This window comes from Antedon bifida, chromosome 7 (assembly GCF_963402885.1).
Source record: "Antedon bifida chromosome 7, ecAntBifi1.1, whole genome shotgun sequence".
Taxonomy (NCBI): Eukaryota; Metazoa; Echinodermata; class Crinoidea; order Comatulida; family Antedonidae; genus Antedon; species Antedon bifida.
In genome coordinates, this window is record NC_136232.1 from 5,744,678 (window position 1) to 5,765,202 (window position 20,525).

Sequence of the window (20,525 nt, forward strand, 5' to 3'; positions counted from 1 at the left end):
GCAAGCACAACGAAAGTGTTGGACCAATGGATTATTTGAACTGTTGCTTGTCATTGGTCAATTCGCTTGCGTTGCGTTTACGTCCTTTCGTTGCGTCTCTAGTGCGAACCAAGCTTGTCTCGGATAAGACGCATACTCGGTCCTCGCGTGCTCGGTCCTCAAGCTTGATGCAACTGGAATCATATGGGGAGAGAGGTAGGGGTGTACAATATGTTTATAACAATAACGTTATACCATCCTAAAACAAAAATATGTTTATATGTAAATAAATGATGATTATTATAATTATATTAAAGATATATTGTCTCACTAAAAAAAATTGTCTTCACATTTTTTTTAATATGCCATTTTAAAATAACACATAATAGTTATTTACTTTACAAAAACTGGATTGAAGAAAAAAGTTATTTACCTGGAAAACATGTAATTTAAAGCAAAAAATACTTTGCCACATTGGAAGATGAACCTAGAGGCCACTGACCTTATGGCTTCTCTGTATTATTATATTAATAAAGTCTATATATATATATATATATATAAGTCTAATGGTTCCAACAGGAAGGTCTCAACGGCAATTTCATGTTAGTAAAATGCAACCGTATATTTTTGAATTGGAAAAAAATGTACACCCGTGTATTATTAAGTATTGTATTTAGCCCGCATTTGCATTCACTGTCACGAAGTACGATCCACACTTAAAATTTATGGGATCATAAAAGCGCAATTTGAGTTAAATAATTCCTCAACGGTTCAACCACGATCAAATAAAAACCGACTCCAAATGCATTATTTATCGTTTGTCAAAATGACATTCTGCGGAAACGCATCGTCCGTTCCAATGCTATGTTATATATTTTCTCGGTCTCATTCCATAACTTTGCGTTAATATTTTCGTTTCATCGTAATTATACATTAACCGGCGTCACGCTTTACTGCACAGGAGCGTAGTATGAATTCAGCCAATAGCAATTCTGCGCCAAGAAATCGGAAATGAGATTCATATAAAATACCTCCTTTATATCTTTAATAGGCCTACTTTACCTTATTCAGCAGCAAACGGGCAGGAATGGAAGTTGTGCGTTATCTTTTTCTTTTCTCTTTAATTTTTGAGCTTGAAGGAGTGGCGGTGGACTCTTCGCAACAGAAACTGCTGTTCATATTAGTTGATGGATTGAGATACGACTATATGGACAATGCGAATACTCCTAACCTGGACGAGATGGCTAAGCAAGGAGTTAGGGTGAATTTTTTAACGAATGTCTTCCCTACTATGGTACCATCTAAAGTATCTTTAGTTACAGGTAGGTCAATCTTTTACAAGCTTGTATCGAGTGTGGTTATGGAATGAATACTAAATACATATAAACGCGGTCTTTAATTCCTTCGTAAATTATAATTTAATACTAAGTCTGTTTGTTTAAAAGGTAGCTAATAGTATACATAGGGTCTAAGAATTCGACAAAGTAAAATGCCACACGCGATAACGCATAACGTGATGATTTTAGAAAACACGGAACTAATCTTTATATTTTTCCGTATAATATCTCTTAATTATCCCAGAGGTGGTTGTGTGATTGGGGTATAGAAATCACCATTTACAGTAAAGTATATTTTTTCAAATTATGAGAAATGACACATTGGTAATTCCCAGTATAGACCTACCCTCTCAGCTGACTGGTTGTTGTATGTCTCCGTATGAATCATCGTCGTAGCGTACATATTATGCATAATCAATTTCGTATCGGAAATCAATTTGAAATAGACTTGAGTATAGTTCTAATATTATCTTTGAGGAAATAACTTCTTTCGTTTTTTTAAACATTTTCTGTGCTTTTGTGTTGTGAAGATCATCTGGAGGACCAAACTTAAAGCATTGGCCTATGCGTCCTCCTCACACAATTATATTTATTAATTTATGTTTTTTATTATATTATATATTGTGTGAAACAATAAACTTGAAACTTGAACTTGAAGATCACACTAATGTCTTTCAACTGTTTTATTGGGTTTTTTTTCATTATGTTATTATTATTATTATTATTATCTTATTTCTAAATCAGGTTAAACAGTTTTTTTGTTTTTATCTGAAAAAGGTTTGTATCCAGAAAGTCATGGTCTTGTTCATAACACGATGTATGACAGTGTTCATGATACCTATGCAATGGCAATCAACCGCAACGAAAGTTACTGGTGGAATGCGGGAATCTCTGAGCCTATATGGGTAACGGCTCGAAAGCAAGGCAAAAGAAGTGGATCTGTTGATTATTTTGGAGGATTTGCAGAGATCGATGGTGTGGGAGCAAATAACTTCACTGATAACCCTTTTGCAAACCTTAGCACAAAACTGAATATAGCAATAGACTGGCTGAATAAAGGTACGGATGTTGTAGTGTTAGAATGGAAACGGCTCGATATCATAGCGCATTTTTCGGGTCCAAACTCCACTGACATTAAAGATAATTGTGAAGAATTTGATAGAAATATCGGTTATCTACGAGAACAAATTCGTAAGTTAAAATTGCAAGATGAATTGAACATAATTATCGCTGGTGATCACGGGATAACGGAGATATCAAATAGAAATGTAATTAATCTTAGTGACTTCATTAATCTGGACGACACATTAGCATACATAGCAGACAGCCCAGTGGCCATGATTTTACCGAAAGAGGGCTTCTTAGAGAGTATGTATAGCAATTTGGTGAATGCTCACCCAAATATGAAGGTTTACAAGAAAGAGGACGTTCCCGAATACTATCATTATCGTGGACATTACAGAATTCTTCCAATCGTTGCCATCGCCGATCTGCCATGGATGATTTTAGCAGTAAGTTTCAACTTTTCTTTTTATTTTATTTTATTTATAACAAGGAAAACAAAGACGAAAAACTTCGTGACGGTTTCACCAAATTGCATTGAGTGGCACATCAAAGTGGAAAATTAAAAGAGATATTAAATTTCTAAAATTATAAATAAAAAAGCTTTTATAAATGTACTAGAACCCATCTTTTGGAATACCTCTATTAGTTAAGGGACACTTTCGAATGAGGTGGAATATGTTTTAACACTACAGCCAACCTCTCTGTCGAGGGACAATCTATTATTGGGAAAATAGAGGTTACTACTGTATAAATAAACATTTATGGTTTTTGACGAAAAGAGTGTAATTTCGTTTGAGATGAGATGAATTGCCGTCTAGTCTGTTTCTGTGGTAAAACATTATTCCAAGCCCATTCATGGCCAAACCTTATAAAGCTCTGTCTACACTATCAAACTAGTTTGACAAAAAAGCGTGATGTGTCCAAATATGGTAGTGATATGCCCAAATATAGTAGTGATATGACATCATTATGTCCATATAATAATGGGCACATCACATTTTCTGTCACGTAAAGTTTGATAGTGTAGACAGAGCTTTAGAGCAGCCTCAGATTCTTATGTTAAACTCTTCGTACTTAATAATGTATCCAGAGGTGGTTAACTTGGATGTTTCTTTCAGAATGGCACTGACGTGGGCGACCACCTTGCTGACCACGGGTTCGACAACCAAGAGTTGTCAATGAAGTCTATGATGTTGGCTGAAGGTCCGTCGTTCAAGACTAACTTCACGATTGACTCGTTGAACGCCATCGACATGTACGAACTAATGTGTAGCATATTACATCTGAAGGCAGCTCCCAATAATGGCTCTCTGGCGAACGTCAAGGATATATTATCATACAGTGTATCATCAGCCGCCGACAGCCGCAAGGACGACGACGACACATCAGCGGCAAATGTTTCTAATATTCACACACTAATGTATCCAGTTTTATTTATGTTGTTTTTACTCTTAAATAACTGATTCTGTTTTAATGTATTGTGGGAAAGTACGTCTAAAGCTCTGTCTACACAAACCTTATGTGCCCATATATGGACATGATAACGTCATATAATTACCATATTTGGGCACTTCACAATGTTTTTGTCAAACTAGTTTGATAGTGTAGACAGAGCTTAACATTCTCTACAATTAGGATTCATTTCACCTGAACCGATGAGGTGAAATGGACCCAGCATGTTTACACAATGACGTCATTTATAATGCAAAATAATTATAACCAGTTATTATACTTATTTTAAAGGGACATCATTTCAATTGTCATGATTGTTATGTTTTGATATAATTGTGTGTAAATAACCATTTTATGCTTAAAGGGTCCATTCCCTCATTTTTATTATTGATGAATTGATTGATGTTTGGTATTTATTTCAGTTTTTGTCTTTAGCTCATACACTAAATGACGTTTTCCCAAACTGTGCAACAATGGAAAATGAAGTGGTTGCGATGTACTTTTTTAGGGAAAACAATTAATTGTAATTAACCTCTTTGGTGAGAAACATACATTCAAAGACCGTAAAGACGTTAAATAGGTGTTCCAATAGGTAAATATACCTATTCAGAAAGAAAATTAAATTTTACTTTCTTTTATAGCTAATTAAATTTATTTAAATTTATATCATTGTTACGGTAATTGTTATCAAAATAAATACTAATAATTAACTATAAGTTGTTCTATCTACACTATCAAACTTTATGTGAGAAAAAAAAGTGATGTGCCCATATATGGACACGATGACGTCATATCACTACCATATTTGGACACATCACACTTTTTTGTCAATCTAGATCGATAGTGTAGACAGAGCTTTACAAACATTTGAAAAACAAAATAGTATTTTATAATTTTACTACATAGTGTAAGATGAATATTATCTTTATAATTATGTCTATTGATATTTAAACACTTTTACACCGACATTTACACATGAACGTTTGATAAATTAAAAACAATATATAGAAATGTAAGCATTTATTTATTTATTTTAGTCTGAAAACGGAAACTATATCCATAATTAATTATGTTTTATACAGACATTTAAAATGACCTATGTATCTCTATCAAACTGTCAAATGTATGCTATTCTATTACTTTATATTGTGTCCTCCACTAAGACTCAACCAATATTGTGTCCTCATCGATGGAGTGCCCTAGGTAACTATAATATTAGGTTAAAGGCCAATTTACACTGACAAGCGGTAACGGTAAGATTCTATGGGACAAACTACGGGGTTTTCCGCTTATACCCGCTCGTCTGTGTAAATTGGCCTTTATAAAAAAAATGTTACATAGTTTTTTGTGTCCTCATGGCTATAGGCTTAAATATCATTTTATATCAAAATGATGTGATGTTTATATAAAAGCACAGACTAATCATCACAAAACACGTTTTTTGAAGGGTGTTTTTAACATCAATTTCAGGATATGCTTGTATGAAGATAGCAGGCCCGTCGGAAGCTGTAAGGCCGTCAGGCCTTGGCTTTACCAACATTCTCAGTATTCTAGTAACCTATGATGTGAATTCTTTTATTAGATCCAGCACATTTAGGATTCTCACGTCTTACCGTACAAGTTAATGTCCGGGTAGCCCCTAGATAGTCATGTAAACTACATGGATATAAAAAGGGGTTTACACAGTTCAGTAATGTCCCTAATAGAGTAACGCCTACATTTATTAACTCTCATTTATTTATTAACTCTCCACACGTTGTATTTCAAAATGTCCTGACCATCCTGAATTTGTTTCCGACAGGCCATGGATATATTGTGAAATATCATACGAGTCTTATTATCAGTGTAATACTAATATTCATGCATTCTTTCCTTAGTTATAAATCAAAAATGTTTCATGCATTTTAAATTCAGTTCCCCAGAAGCGATTCAAATTTAAATATTTAAAGCTTTTTTGACGCGTTTATGTTTCGTCAAAACGAACGTCGACAAAATACGACGTGTTGTGTTGGTCTAAAGCTCTGTCTACACTATCAAACTGTTCGTCACAAAAAAAGTGATGTGCCCATATATGGACATGATGATGTCATATCACAACTGTATTTGGGCATATCACTACCATATTTGGGCACATCACACTGTTTTTGTCAAAATAGTTTGATAATGTAGACAAAGCTACGCGTCATTTTCTAGACTTGGTCAGATTTGGGTTTGGAGGATGTACCGTTTTGGATTTAAATGTCTGTACAGTTTGGATACAAGTTTTTTAAACCAAGTTATTGATACTACTTCATTGAAAATCCGAATCGTTCCATTTATTACATGTTGCACAGACATGGACGAACAGTCACAGCTTTAATATATAGCAATACCGTAATAATATGATAGACCTATTAGGACCAATATATAATTGTACATGTACATTATAATATAACTCGTGTCCATTGGGAACAACGCATAATGACCAAATCACATGCAGAAAACATATAACATTAAACAATATATTCCACATACGTTAACATGAAAGAATTTAAAATATGAAATGAAAATATCACACACAGCAAGTACAAATTTAAAATACGTAAGCTAGGGCGGATTATCGGTAATACACTGACTTAACAGCCATAACATATTTAAGTTAAATTATTACGGTATTTACAACAAATTATTTTCCATTAAGGTACTGTATAAACAAATGATACGTTAAAATTATTTTAAAACTAATAAATTAAATCGGAGCTATAATTTGAAAGCATTGAAATGAAAATAGACGTTCTTACTTAAATCGGATAAGTTTATCACAAGTATTAAAACATATTTCTGTAATTTTGAAATTTAAAGAAGAAAGCGACCAGAAACATTCAGGGCCGTAAAGCCTTGTCTACATTATCAAACTTTATGTGACAAAAAAATGTGATGTGCCCATATATGGACATGATGATATCATATCACAACCATATTTAGGCATATCACTACCATATTTGGCCACATCACACCTTTTTTTGTCAAACTAGTTTGATAGTGTAGACACTTTTACAGTAAGCAACCTGAAAATCGTTATATCTTTATATTCTGAGTACAGTACAAATGTCTCTCAATCGAAAATATTGTATAATGAATGGCATTTGCACTTTTTATAATCAAGGCAATCATACAGTCAATTAACTTGGCAACTTCATGTTTTACAAAGACGAAATGAAAATATAGAGCTATGTTTTTAGAGATCATGTCACAATTATTGTACTGTACTGCGGTTACTGCAGTAAATACATTTTGTTTACATATTTATGCAATTAATTATTATTTTATATAAACATATACAGTATTGTAGTGACCGTCTCATATTGAAACAAACAAAAATCATGTTATTGCAGTAAAGATGCAATTACTGCAGTAACCACATTTTGTTTACTCTTTAACCTGTTTTGGCAATTATTATTATTTTATATAAACATATACAGTATTGTAGTGACCGTCTCATATTGAAACAAGCAAAAATCATGTTATTGCAGTAAAGATGCAATTACTGCAGTAACCACATTTTGTTTACTCTTTAACCTGTTTATACAATTAATTATTATTCTTCTATATAAGACAGTGTTCATTGTAGTAGGTACATGGTCTCACATTGAAAAAACTAAAATAATATTATTGCAGTAAAAATATAAGTTACTGCAGTAAGTGCAATAGAATCATGAACCATACATGCTGAATATGAAGACGTGGCACATAATTATTATTCTAATAAGGAAACTTCCAATAATGTCTTAATAGTAAACTAAAGGTTGTAATTTGTTTTAGGCCTAATGTTATTCAAATTTTATTTTAAATTGAACTAGTACGTATACGGTATCAATACCCGCATTATTTTAACATTTCTAATTACACATTGTACAGTAGGCCTACACAATGTTGTAGTTAAATTGTATCTAAATTCAATTCGTAAGTGTGACAATAATCTAGGATTGTTTCTATAGTAATCCTAGCTCTTAACACGTTATTCATTATCGAATATTGAAAACGATTAATATGCGTATTGGGAGAATGTTACGTCATCGATATCGCGGTAGTATAATTAGGGAAAATTCTCTCAAAAGAACGGTGTGAAATCGTAATTAACAAAGCGTCTTGGAGGTCCTTGGGAACTGCAAAATGTTGTTACAATTCATAATTTCACCTGATTATCCATAAATTACAAGGGTAATTAAGATACTGTAGGTCTACTGAATTTACATTCTATTCAAATACAGGCATATGCATGAATTTAGAAGGTTATATATAGACATTACTATATATAAACATATAATAAGGTTTACTAAATGTATATGAACGGTAACAAATGATTTGCTTATTTACTGGCAAAAAAGGATACAATTAAATTATTTAAAATGTTTAAAATATGTTCCACAAAGTGGGACACTTAGGAGACATTATTAAGGGGACACTTTTGGGGTTCGAAGGCGTCGACTGTACAAGCGTATTATTTGAACAATTATTAAAACCAAAACATTATGTCTATATCAAAGCATCAGACTAAAGGTACGTTCACACTTGTTCCGTATCACGGAACGAAAACGGAAACGTCTTCCGTTCCGTGAAACGGAACCAGTGTGAATGCTTAAAGCTCTGTCTACACTATCAAGCTAGTTTGACAAAAAAGTTTGTTGTGCCCAAATATGGCAGTAATATGACATCATCGTGTCCATAAGTGGGCACATCACATTTTTTTGTCACATAAAGTTTGATAGTGTAGACAGAGCTTTAAGCATTGATACTGCAAACCTACTAACATTATGTAATAGTAAACATAGTAAAAAGTTCTAAAAACATATGCTGGACAATTTAGCAAACCTAGTAACACAAATTGGACTAATGTCAATCAAGATTCGAGCTAAATCCGCATTACATGCATGCCTTAACGACAATTTTCTCATGACCATTTACAAAGTTGATACAATCATATCCCTGTAACGACCACAGCAAATTGACAAATGATTACTATGCTATTTCTAGACACAATTTACTATAATTGGTATCGTTTTTACTTCAATAAAATTGCATTACGATTTATACAAAACAAATATTAGTCGGTAAAAACATGGTGCCTCGATGGTGGGAAAAAACATTAGATGGAAATGTTTACGATATTAAAGCCTTGGAATAAATTCTATGTTACCTTCGTGATGAAATTATGGGATATTATTCAAAACAAACTAATCCGATTGGGTGTTTATTTTCCATTTAAACAACATTCTGTATGTGAAATAAATGAAAAAAAAGGAGCACAAAACTGTATTTTTACTAAAACATATGAATATGATGTACGATGAATATTTAAGCAGATTGAGCATTTGTTTTATTTTACCTGGGGGTAAATATCTTGTTAAAGTCTCAATTGACGATAATATGTTCTCTGGATTACAGATTAGTAAGTTTATGGTACTGTGTATGTATAAATTGAATATAATATGTTTACAGTACTACTACTACTACACAGTGACAAGATATTTATATGCAGGTAAAAACCAATGATCTGGTTGTTTTGTGATATAAAATTCTAAATTATTCACAAACTACACTGGACAATTCAAGAACAGCATCTTGACAGATTGAAATTGAATACTGTATTGCTTATTACCTGGGGCTAATTTTAAAAGTCAATACTTTAGACTGAATAGGATTGTATTATTTAAAAAGTAAATAATACACAATTTAAAATTCTGCATAAAGCACAAACTATACTGGTCAATTTAAACTGAACATTGGATAGATTAAAATTGGCTATTGCTTATTACATGGAGCTGACTTTAAAAGTCAATACTTTAGACTGAATAGGATTGAATTGTTTAAAAAAGTAAATAATACTCAAGGTTTATTTAAAATTCTGCATAAAGCACAAGCTATACTGGTCAATTTAAACTGACCATTGGACAAATTGAAATTGACTATTGCTTATTACATGGAGCTGACTTTAAAAGTCAATACTTATACAGAATAGGATTGAATTGTTTAAAAAAGTAAATAATACTCAAGGTTTATTTAAAATTCTGCATAAAGCAAAAACTATACTGGTCAATTTAAACTGACCATTGGACAAATTGAAATTGACTATTGCTTATTACATGGAGCTGACTTTAAAAGTCAATACTTCGACAAAATAGGATTAAATTGTTTAAAAAGTAAATAATATGCAAGGTTGATTTAAAATTCTGCATAAAGCAAAAACTATACTGGTCAATTTAGTTTATTTTACTAGCTCTCAGTAGCCTAGCTACATTAAGCTACGTTGGGAACGAATGTAAAATGTTATTGTGGTTTCTAAAAAAACACACAAAATATCTTACCCACTTCAACAAACATTAAAGACTAAAAATGTAAAAATGTTTAAAAAATCTAGATAAAATGTAAATACTATATAAATTCTTCACAAAGCACCACAAGAATCTATTCATAACATTTAAAAAATCAAGGTATATATTAAAACTACTGTATTTGACATAGTATACCACATGAAATTTGAAAATAATCCGGGTTGGGATGATAATCTAAAGCTCTGTCTACACTATCAAACTTTATGTGACAAAAAAATGTGATGTGGCCATATATGGACATGATGATGTCATAGCACTACCATATTTGGGTATATCACTATCATATTTGGGCAAATCATACTTTTTTTGTCAAACTAGTTTGATAGTGTAGACAAAGCTTAAGAGTATACTTTGTCAAACACATCAAATATGGTTCTTTTGTTCTAATACTGTACAATAAAAAGGACCATTTGACTCAATAACGATACTTTGTTCGGACACTCGCTCTGTCTGCTGATTGAGTTCTGATGCGAGATTTAACGTTGCCAATATCGGAATTCGTTCTGACTGTGGAACTGAGAGGGCGATGACCCCTAAATCCTGCACCCTGAAAACAAACAAAAAATAATTGGTTTAAAATTAATAATTTTTAATTAACAGAACGTTATAGAACAGTATGCATTGTTGCAAAGCTCAGTATCCACTATCAAACTAGTTTGACAAAAAAAGTGTGATATGTGCCCAAATATGGTAGTGATATGACATCATTGTGTCCATATATGGGCACATCACATTTTGTTGTCACATAAAGTTTGATAGTGTAGACAGAGCGTAAGAGTATACATTAAATGGTTTGCGCTACTCAGATGTAATTATGCTGAATGCTTAGTATAGTAAAAAAAATGTGTGGAAATATTCGTAAATCTTTGGTCATTCACAACTCAGTATAATAATGTCTTAACAGGCAATATTGTAATCTATCTTACTTAGCTCCTGGACACAATATTAACAGAATGGTGGGATTATTTGCGCATAATCTTATTAATTAATATCACACAAATGTCACACCATCTACGCACAATTTACTGTTACATATGCATGCTTAATGAGTGGCCTTGATCGGATCATGATTATAATTAAAGTCAAATGTTTAGCCCTATTTTGCCGTAATAATGTAAGGACGTGTGGCACAGTGTGTTAGACTACTGATCGTGGCTTTGACTCCAACGCTCGTTGCATTGCTTGTATCCTTGAGTAAGACACATTACTTACGTTTGCCTCTCCACCCAGGGTGTACAAATTGCTACCTGGTAAGGTCAAGACACAACTTTTCGCTGATTATCTATCTGCATTATGGGATTATGTTTCAATACGTGTTTGAACCAAAAATGACTGGGGTAATATTATGTACAGCGCTTAGAGAGGTTTCACAACATTAGGCACTTTATAAATCCAGGATGAAATTATAATATTATTATTAACAGTATTTAGCTTCCTGATCCAAATGAATATATTTATTAAAGTTAAAATAATTATTGTCATGTTGGTGCAGTACCCGCTGCTTCCTTAAGGCCAACTCATTCAGCTGGGCCTTGTCGTACGACGCTGTCTGAGTTGGGCTATAGGTTTCAGTGTTAGTCTAGTACCTATCAAATACATACCCCTGTTGATAATCCCTTCTTACTCTGTGGAGCATATGTTGCACTCAGTGGAGCATATGTTGCACTCAGATGTGATGTTGCTTCAGATGTTACTAAGGAAAAAACAAAATTTAGATTTTATCATAAGTACAATAACATACTCGAGTATAGTCCCACCTCTTAATGTTAGTTACAAGTAAATGGTAAATTCCATTGTTGATGCAATCCGAATATAATCCCACCCCAATTTTCATCAAATTTCATACCAATGCCCTCCAGAACATATGTTATACACAATAAATAAGGTACTATATTAAGCCAACTAAAGCTCTGTCTACACAATCAATATTTATGCGACAACAAATTGTGATGTGTCCATATATGGACCTGATGATGTCATATCACTACCATATATGGACACATCACACTAGTTTGATAGACAAATTTAAAGACAAATAGTACAAGCCAATTTCAATATAATAATGTTAGAATTACTTCTTAATCTTTCATTCAAACGGTCTAATGACTCCATTAGTCGTTGCTCTTCTATAGAGAGAGAACTGGGTCCTAAAAAGAAAAAATATATTATTATTACAAAATATATTCATACAATTTTTATTTTAAAAAGATATATATACAGTATACTGAATCATCTCCAATAATATTTATTTCCATATAAGTTCATACCAATCCATAATAAATTGATATTGTTTTGGCTTCGAGGCAAAGTCTAATTGCTTCGCAGATACATTTACATACTGTAAAAGGTTAAGTACATTTCTCATACTTTATAATTGTTGAACATTTATAGTCTCAATTATAAATTCTTATAACTATTTTGCATACATTAGTGTTTTAGTCATTGACACTAATCACATTGAAAAGAATAATTTAGTATTTTTTGTCTACTAGTAATCACCATAGAAGTATTGAGGGGAAATATTTAAGCTCTAGAGGGGGTAGTTTTAATTTAGCTTGAACGTTTTATTACATTGTACTTTTTATAATATCTAAAGAGAATTTTTTTTAATGTCAAGGTTAATACACGGTCGAATAGAGCAACAATTTTAGAGTTTGGTAGATGAGAGGTGTCTATAATGTGAAAAAGATCAGACCCAGGAAACAGGTAACCCTCAAGCAATACATATTTGCATACATACGAGTGGCCTAACGGCTATTAGCTCTCACTGGCTAAACCCAGGGGCCCCGAAGCTTATGGGGGCCCTGAGCAGTGCCAAGAGGAAAAAACAGGCATTAAAATATATTGAAAAATCTAGTGTCGAGTCCACCAGCATTGGAGGGCCAGTTAGGATTCCTAAACCTGGGGCATCAGGCATCTGCGTTACGCCACTGATACATACTTATCTATCAACCGATTGTATTTTTTAAGGTAGTAGTAGTGAAGAAACAACATAGACAATAAACTTTGCAATAATATACTTGAAGAAAGTATGGTAAATATATACCTTTCATATCTGGCCTAGTAGATTTCCTTTGCTGGTCTATGGCTGCTGCAATCTCATTTTCACTCAAATCATCTTGAGCTAAACGTTCAGCTTTTTGAAATAACATCAAACTTTCACTCACTGCAAACAAACAAATAGAAAAGAATGATACAATCCAATACAAACAAATGATAAATCCAATATTAGTGCAGATAAAACGTTTGAATTAGTTTTTGATTAATGAAAACAAGATTGACCAACCTTCCTCTCCATGATGTTGGCGATCACTTGTTGTAAACGAAGGTACATCAGCACTAGTAACTGGTTCAGTGTGATGAGATGTTCTTGTATTTTGACCACGTAGCGATGTCGCATGCTGACGGCGCTGCTGAAGCAAAGCAGTCCGTCGTAGAAAACTACTGGCAGTATCACTACTGGTCCGCCGCCGCGGATGTGTTGTGTTATTCTGAGGTGTGAGCGCAGAAGGCATAGCTGGCTTCATCCGACTATTGTTATTTCCAATGCGTTTCCCGTCAATGCATTGGGAAGATAAGGTCGGTTGCTTACCGGTAGGTGGTTTCTGGTATACTGGACTTGCGTTCCCTTGCTCATCGCGAACATTTAAACAAGTCCTTACTTTATCCCAAAGCCAATTGATTTCATCATCTGTTGGTGTTCTGTCCAATCGGAGACCATTTGATCCGTAAATGGCATTTCCATTGGTGCTTGGAACACTTCTATTTGCGTTTATATCAACATGGCGCAACTCTGAATTTGGTTCGTTTGTAGAACTAACAGACTGCTTATTAACAGGTGGTTTAGACTTGACTGATGACCTTTGTATAGAGCCAGCACTAGATATGCGACCCTCATTAGCCCTTTGAACTGTGACCTTTGGCTTAGAACTCATACTAGACACTTCAGTGCGAACCTGCTCATTTTTGGCAAGTCGATCGTCATCACTATTATACTCCAAATCCGCCCATCGTATACCTTTCTTCGATGGTCCAATATCAGACATACTTGATGCTTTTCGCAGTTCTAAACTGTCCATAACTTTAGCACCACCTAATCGACCCATGGTGTAATTACCATACCTTTGGCTTGTCATAGAACTGTTCCTAGCAGTTACGTTTCCCTTTTTCAAAATACTTTTAGGCGCTTGAGTAACATTGTTAGAAGTACTAGGAGATTGCGTCTGGGCCAGAGAAACTGTATCTCTAGTTCCAGAAACAGTTGATGTTACCTGGAATTGTGTGACAGTTAATTCAGGTTTTGGTAGCGTGATAATCAAATCTCCATTGTTCTCTGGTTTATTCATTTTGGCCACATCATTTTTATACTGTTGATACCGCAAGGCAGGCTCTACCGTATAAGCAGTGGCTGTAGTCTTTCCTGAATACGGCCTAGAATGAGGTGAAGGCACACTATTCAAAGACGGCTCATTTTGCAAAACAGGAGATGACCATGCAACTGTAGTTCTTGTTGCATATGGGTTGGCACTGCCAGAATTCCTTAAGACAACATCTGTTTTATTACCACCAGAAGAGGTATATAAAGTCCGAGGATTGACATCCACTTGGTCTTGTACAATATCAGCTTCATTTGTCTCTTCTAATTTAACCTCATTCTGGTTTGACCTTGCAGCATCACTACTCACTGCTCCATAGTTCGATGACCTATAGTCAAATCTATCCGTCCTTTGCACATTCGATGTAGCATTTGTTGGAACACCATTTTTTAAATAAGAGTAATGATTTGTTTGAGTGGTAGTGGGCAGTATACTTGTTGAGTATGCTTTAGATACGGGTACTCCTTTCTTTGCATCATTACCCTCTAGACTGTCCACGCTTGAGCAGCTGCTGCTCAGCCTTAGCGGCCTCTCTGATTCGTCTAGCACAGCTTGATTAAATTCAAGCAAAGACTTCTGGTTATGTTCCAGAATGTTCTTTTGTTGATCCTCAATTTGTTTCTCGTATATTGATTTAGCTGTAGTACCGGAAGAATAACCATTGCTCTTGGTTGGTGTGGTTGAGAATCCATGATAGTAGTCACTCCTGCCACTACCATTCACTGCTGAATGATTACTTGACTGTAGAGGTTGTTGATTGCTGGTCTGTGTGTAACCACTTGGTTGTGAAGTCTGATAGTAAGAGTAGTTCTGTAATGTGCCACCATTTTGTGGCTGGGGGTAGGTCACAAGCATCTCAGGTTTACTTCCTAGGCCTGGAGATCCCCTTACTGCTCTCAGAGCATCATCTAAACCAGGGGTGCTGTACGTTGAATTACCTATCAAATGATAAAAAAAACTTAATAAAAGGTGTAGCCTAATTTGGGCAAAATGAGGTACACACCACATGCTCTCTTTTGTACCCTTTTGAACACAGAAAAAGGGTTTTTGCCAGAGTCAAAACTCTTCTGCCTCAGTGGGAAGGTGCGAATGCAGGAAGTGCACCCTCTTAGCCTACATACTACTGACACTTGTTGTTATCAATGGAGATATACAATGGTCTTTCCTACAGTTCTGAACTTGGTCATAAGCCTCATAACGGCAGTAAATTTAAGATCTTTCATATATTTACCATTGTTCCATGTACTTGAAGGTTTCTTTACAGGATCATATGCTGTTCCATAGAGGGCGCCTGTACAGATAAAGAATTATCAACAGTTGTATACCACCTAATAGTTAAATTAAGTACTGTAGTAACTTATCAAATGAAAGTACTTGGCAAAATATTGCCACAGAGGGGGGCACATGTTGACATTTCGGCCCATGTAAAAGGAATACAATTTTTTTTTTTTTTTATTTGTGATGTTATTATTGTAGGGGCTATCGTAGGGGCTATAAGCACAAATTAAAACTACAGGCAATTATATTTTTTATTGTACCTCGTATTCTTTCCTCAGTATTTCGTCGAGTAGTACCACTTTTCAAGCGTTGATACTTTTGCGTCGCTTCATGTTGCCTTTGCTTACGATCATCTAGTATCTCCTGTCTGCGTTTGGCTTCTTTTTGTGCTTCTAGCTTTTTCTTTAATTCAAGTGCCCTATAGAGGAACAACAATACACTTAATGAATATACCATATTCATAAAAATCATACTAACTTAACCACCCTGCTATTAATGATTTATTTTGCTGTAATTTTTAATACATAAAAATAAATATTCAGATGACTAGTGACGCACAGCATCACTACTCATCTGAATATAAAATAAACACCACTCTATTTAATTGGTATCCATTTTGAAATAAATTTACAGTAAATAGTTAAATGTTCACTTGGCGAGGGATTGGTTACTTAGCATAAGCAAAATACTGTATCATCTGCTGGTTATTATATTATATTTAAATACTGTATGTGTACCAGAGATTACGAAATAAACAATTAAATTGAATTGTTGATGTAGTTCTGAAAAGAAGTGTTGAGTTTCTATGACATTTTGATCAATTAATATATACTTCAATCGTCCTCAGGAGTTATCATAATCATTTCTTGAAAATAGCCAATTCTCCATACAACCTTTCACAATGTCTTACAGTAATCATGCATTTTACATAGACGGTGGAAGTTGGGACCTTAAGAAAAGTCCAGTTTTAGGAGACTTTTTCAGTTTTCAAAGGGTTTAATATCAAAGCTTTGAATGTACATACTTTACAATGTGTATAGCACAAACAACATAGAATGTACAGTAAAGGTCATACATTTATAGTATTGTTTCCAACATTCAGTAATGTATTTGTAACTTGTAATAGATTAACTCAATTTGTGTGCATTTATGATACGTCAATGCTATAATCCCTGTAAATGAGTGATAATTGACTCAATTTGTTGGCTAGCACTAGGAGATTCAACTAGCTGTAATAAGTGTGATATTTCTTTTCCGAAATACAATAGGCCTAATATAAAAACAGGCAATCAACAACCAGGGTTACTTTATTAAGGCCTACTGTACTAAAATATAAATACTAAATTCATAAAAAAAAATAAATAAAAACTATTTCTTTACCAATTCTCGTAAAAATACTTCTTTTTCTTAATTTCTGAACCTGAATAAACTTCCATTTTGTAGAAACAAAAATGTACACATGTAATGTATGGGACGCTCTGTTGCATGAGGTGCAAAACAGGAAAAGAACAGTTTCAGACAGGAAGAGGTATTTACTACAGAAACTCCTACTACTATGTAACAGTATCCTTTCTGTCTGTCAACAAACAAGCCAAACAAATTACCGGTAGTAGTACAAACCAAAACCGAGAGTAACTGAATATGTTGTAGTAAACAGAGAACAATAAGTGGGCTTGCATAGGCTTTTACAATGTATAATTAATCTACAGTAGAAAGGTATGTTATGAACAATTTACAGTAATCTTAATTCTTATATACTGTAGCAGTCTGCAATAGAAGTTTCTTAAGTAGTGTAAATTGTGACTTGACAGCGTAATCTGGATGGATTGTGATACAGTAAGTAGCATTGGTTCAGACTTACAGTAGATATGGGATAAATATAGTCAGAATTTAGGTAAGTAGCAATTGGTTTAGACTTAAATCTTAAATCTAAATAGTAGTACAAAAACAGTACTGTACAGATTTTAACAGAATTCTTAAAGGCAGTGGTGGCTTCAAGATTTTGAAATAAGCAGCCTACCGGCAGTGTAGGGCCTAACAATTGTAAAATGATGTGCTGAACTTAACGTACGACCCTGTAATGTTCTATTCTTTAATCAGCCCAGGAATGTACCAATCCTAACATCTAGAAAATTAGTAGGTAGTAAAAAATGGCCTAAAGATTAATAGACTTGTAAAATGATGTGCTGAACTTAACCTAATGTTCTATTTTTCCTAGGAATGTACTAATCCTAACAATACATCTAGCAAAATACAGTAGTAGGTAGTAAAAAAATGGCCCAACAAAGATAAATAGACTGGTAAAATTAGAGTTAGTTATATTACCAAGTTTCTTATTTAATATAAAGCAACATTAATTTAAATTGTTTTAATATACAATCGTAACCTTACGTTAGATTAAAATCCATAATTTTCCAGACACATGTACCCTTCAATTGCTCTACCATCTAAACAACAGATACTCTAAAACGGCAGGTTAAATAGCAATTTGAAATGTTTTCCCATAAGGACAAAAAAAACAAGGCTGACATCATTTACATTCTCTGTTCCCATGGATACAAAAAACTGATTACATTTTTATGATGGGGAACAATAAATGTCCCATGGGGGAAAAACGGAACCAACTGAAAGAATATACAGAAACAAATTACTGTAATCAGAAAATGAAGTACTTTAAAATGAATTACGTTAAAATGATACAGTAATTACAATACATACAAGTACAACACATGCAAAATTAGTAATCCTTTACAGTACTAACTTCAATTTGAATTTATTATAATTTTTTTTTTGTTGGTCATGGGGGAGGGGATTTATTATTGGTAATAAATATAATTAATTTTTCTTAATTATAGTGTTTTAATATTTTAATATATTTATTTATTTTTTTGATTGTTTTTAAATGCATTATAATTTCATAGTTTTTACACTTATTACAGTACATATTATATATGTATTGTGAGAAATGTTTATATCATTAACTTTTTTATATAATTTTGATAAACAGGTATATACCCAAATAGAATAATTAACAAATTGTATATTTATTGCAATAAAAATTTGTTATCATTCATGGGATGGTATTGTCTTGCTCTTCTTCATTAATAATATGTTAATAATATTTTTAATTATAAAAATCTCAATTTAATTAAAAAGTGGTCACTGCACTACTACTGTACCTCACTAACTATCTGGGTATAAAAAACTACTGTAGAAAAAGACTCAATGATATAATGTTGGCACTTAGCAGAGTATACAAAGTATGGTTACCTTCTCCTCCTGTTAGTTTCTAGTGACAATGAGCGTGCTCTGTCCTGGACTGTGACTTGCACCACTTGACTCGTGTTCCGCATCTTATCAAGACGGTCCTTCTCCAGAGCTCTGAACTTTGAACTGATTGATAATTAAACAGTTATGGAAATGGAAAAATTAATTTAAGTTATATATATTTTTTTTTTATAATACAACATTACCAGTTATTAATATTAGGTAACTGTTTTTTTAAATAATTGTTAACATAAATACAATAACCTATTCACAATAGACTAATAGTATTACTATATATACTATAACATAACTTTAAAAAGGATACGAGTAAGCTCCACCACCAGTATTTAACATCATTAAAGTCTGCTATCGCCAGGTAGGCCTATTCAATACTATCAAATAAGGTACATTTTGACATTGTATTGTTATCATCATTGATTGTTTTTATAATTTTCCATTCACACCACATCATCATCATGTGTTCATGGATCATGCTGCTGCTGTCATTTATTTTGACGTATTTAGCCTAGCATCATCTAGCCTAGGCCTAGAGTAGTTAGTAGTTTAACAGCCAGACTGTAGGAAGATTGACAGATTGTCCTACAAAAACCGCTGCTATCCTGGGCCTATGGGGCATCGGTTCTACGCTACAGCTCAATCTGATTCACACGATAGGCCTATCTAGCCAGGGAGAGGTAGGCCGCCGGGTGTACACACCACACGAACTCAAAATTAGTGGATTGTCAGATGATTGACGTCGAAGTAAAAGCACTTAACATTCAATACAACGGTAATAAACCACAAAACATATAACTTAGTTTCATAGTTAGTTAAAATATGTAGATAATATCATTCTAAGATTTTCAACTTATCCTTTTTCATAAGTCATAATTCAATCCATTTAATAGTAAACCTAGGCTCGCTCGGTCAATCGCCATGAAATGTTACGTTTGTTGTTTCCAAGAAGCTATGTGTCAGGCCAGTTACGAAAATGAAATATTCTGCGCATCCTACATTTCGCCCTCTATATCGTCACAAGAAAATGTTTTTTTATTAAATTTGGATTGTGACCAAATGAAAAAGATTATAAATAAATCAAAAAACGATAAATAATAATAGTATAGAATATTACCGCTACACGAGGTTAAAAGATGAATTCTAACGTGCATACCGATAATGAACAAGAATTTGAAAACAGCAGCCTTAGCGGTAATTTTTGTTAGAAATTCTTGGTGACAACGATGAAATGGTAAGTTCAAGCAATTTGTACAAAAAAAGAAATTTACGTATATTATTTTCCAAATGTTATTAAGAATGACTACTTTGTTCTGTCTATTACATGGGTTTTGTTATTTAATTTTCAGATTCGATGTATAGAAGTGTAAATTGATGATCAGAAC

At 33.4% G+C, this 20,525-nt stretch overlaps 2 protein-coding genes across 2 annotated transcripts; one reads left to right on the forward strand and one right to left on the reverse strand.

The window, feature by feature from the left end:
• The first annotated feature begins 1,027 nt into the window (after positions 1-1,027).
• LOC144847349 (bis(5'-adenosyl)-triphosphatase enpp4-like) lies at positions 1,028-3,913 on the forward strand. Its single transcript, XM_078703645.1, has 3 exons — positions 1,028-1,301; positions 2,094-2,827; positions 3,500-3,913. Exons 1-3 carry the CDS (start codon positions 1,067-1,069, stop codon positions 3,842-3,844), a joined length of 1,314 nt encoding a protein of 437 aa, XP_078559771.1. The 5' UTR covers positions 1,028-1,066; the 3' UTR covers positions 3,845-3,913.
• Positions 3,914-6,126: 2,213 nt separating this feature from the next.
• Positions 6,127-19,589, reverse strand: LOC144847336 (uncharacterized). Its single transcript, XM_078703629.1, has 9 exons — positions 19,451-19,589; positions 19,129-19,251; positions 16,119-16,276; positions 15,812-15,871; positions 13,491-15,518; positions 13,251-13,370; positions 12,280-12,351; positions 11,806-11,897; positions 6,127-10,751 (listed from the first exon to the last, which is right to left on the reverse strand). The coding sequence occupies exons 1-9, from the start codon at positions 19,480-19,482 to the stop codon at positions 10,620-10,622; spliced, it is 2,817 nt and encodes a 938-aa protein (XP_078559755.1). The 5' UTR covers positions 19,483-19,589; the 3' UTR covers positions 6,127-10,619.
• Positions 19,590-20,525: the final 936 nt, after the last annotated feature.

What these genes read in the sequence shown, in the direction of transcription:
- LOC144847349 (XM_078703645.1), top strand. Translation starts at nt 1,067, where the DNA reads ATGGAAGTTGTGCGTTATCTTTTTCTTTTCTCTTTAATTTTTGAGCTT. An exon ending in TAAAGTATCTTTAGTTACAG is followed by an intron (nt 1,302 to 2,093) that starts GTAGGTCAATCT and finishes TATCTGAAAAAG; the next exon opens with GTTTGTATCCAGAAAGTCAT. An exon ending in TGCCATGGATGATTTTAGCA is followed by an intron (nt 2,828 to 3,499) that starts GTAAGTTTCAAC and finishes TGTTTCTTTCAG; the next exon opens with AATGGCACTGACGTGGGCGA.
- LOC144847336 (XM_078703629.1), bottom strand. Translation starts at nt 19,482, where the DNA reads ATGATGTTAAATACTGGTGGTGGAGCTTACTC. An exon ending in TTCAAGTACATGGAACAATG is followed by an intron (nt 15,519 to 15,811) that starts GTAAATATATGA and finishes ATCATTTGATAG; the next exon opens with GTAATTCAACGTACAGCACC. An exon ending in TACTAGGCCAGATATGAAAG is followed by an intron (nt 12,352 to 13,250) that starts GTATATATTTAC and finishes TTTTCTTTTTAG; the next exon opens with GACCCAGTTCTCTCTCTATA.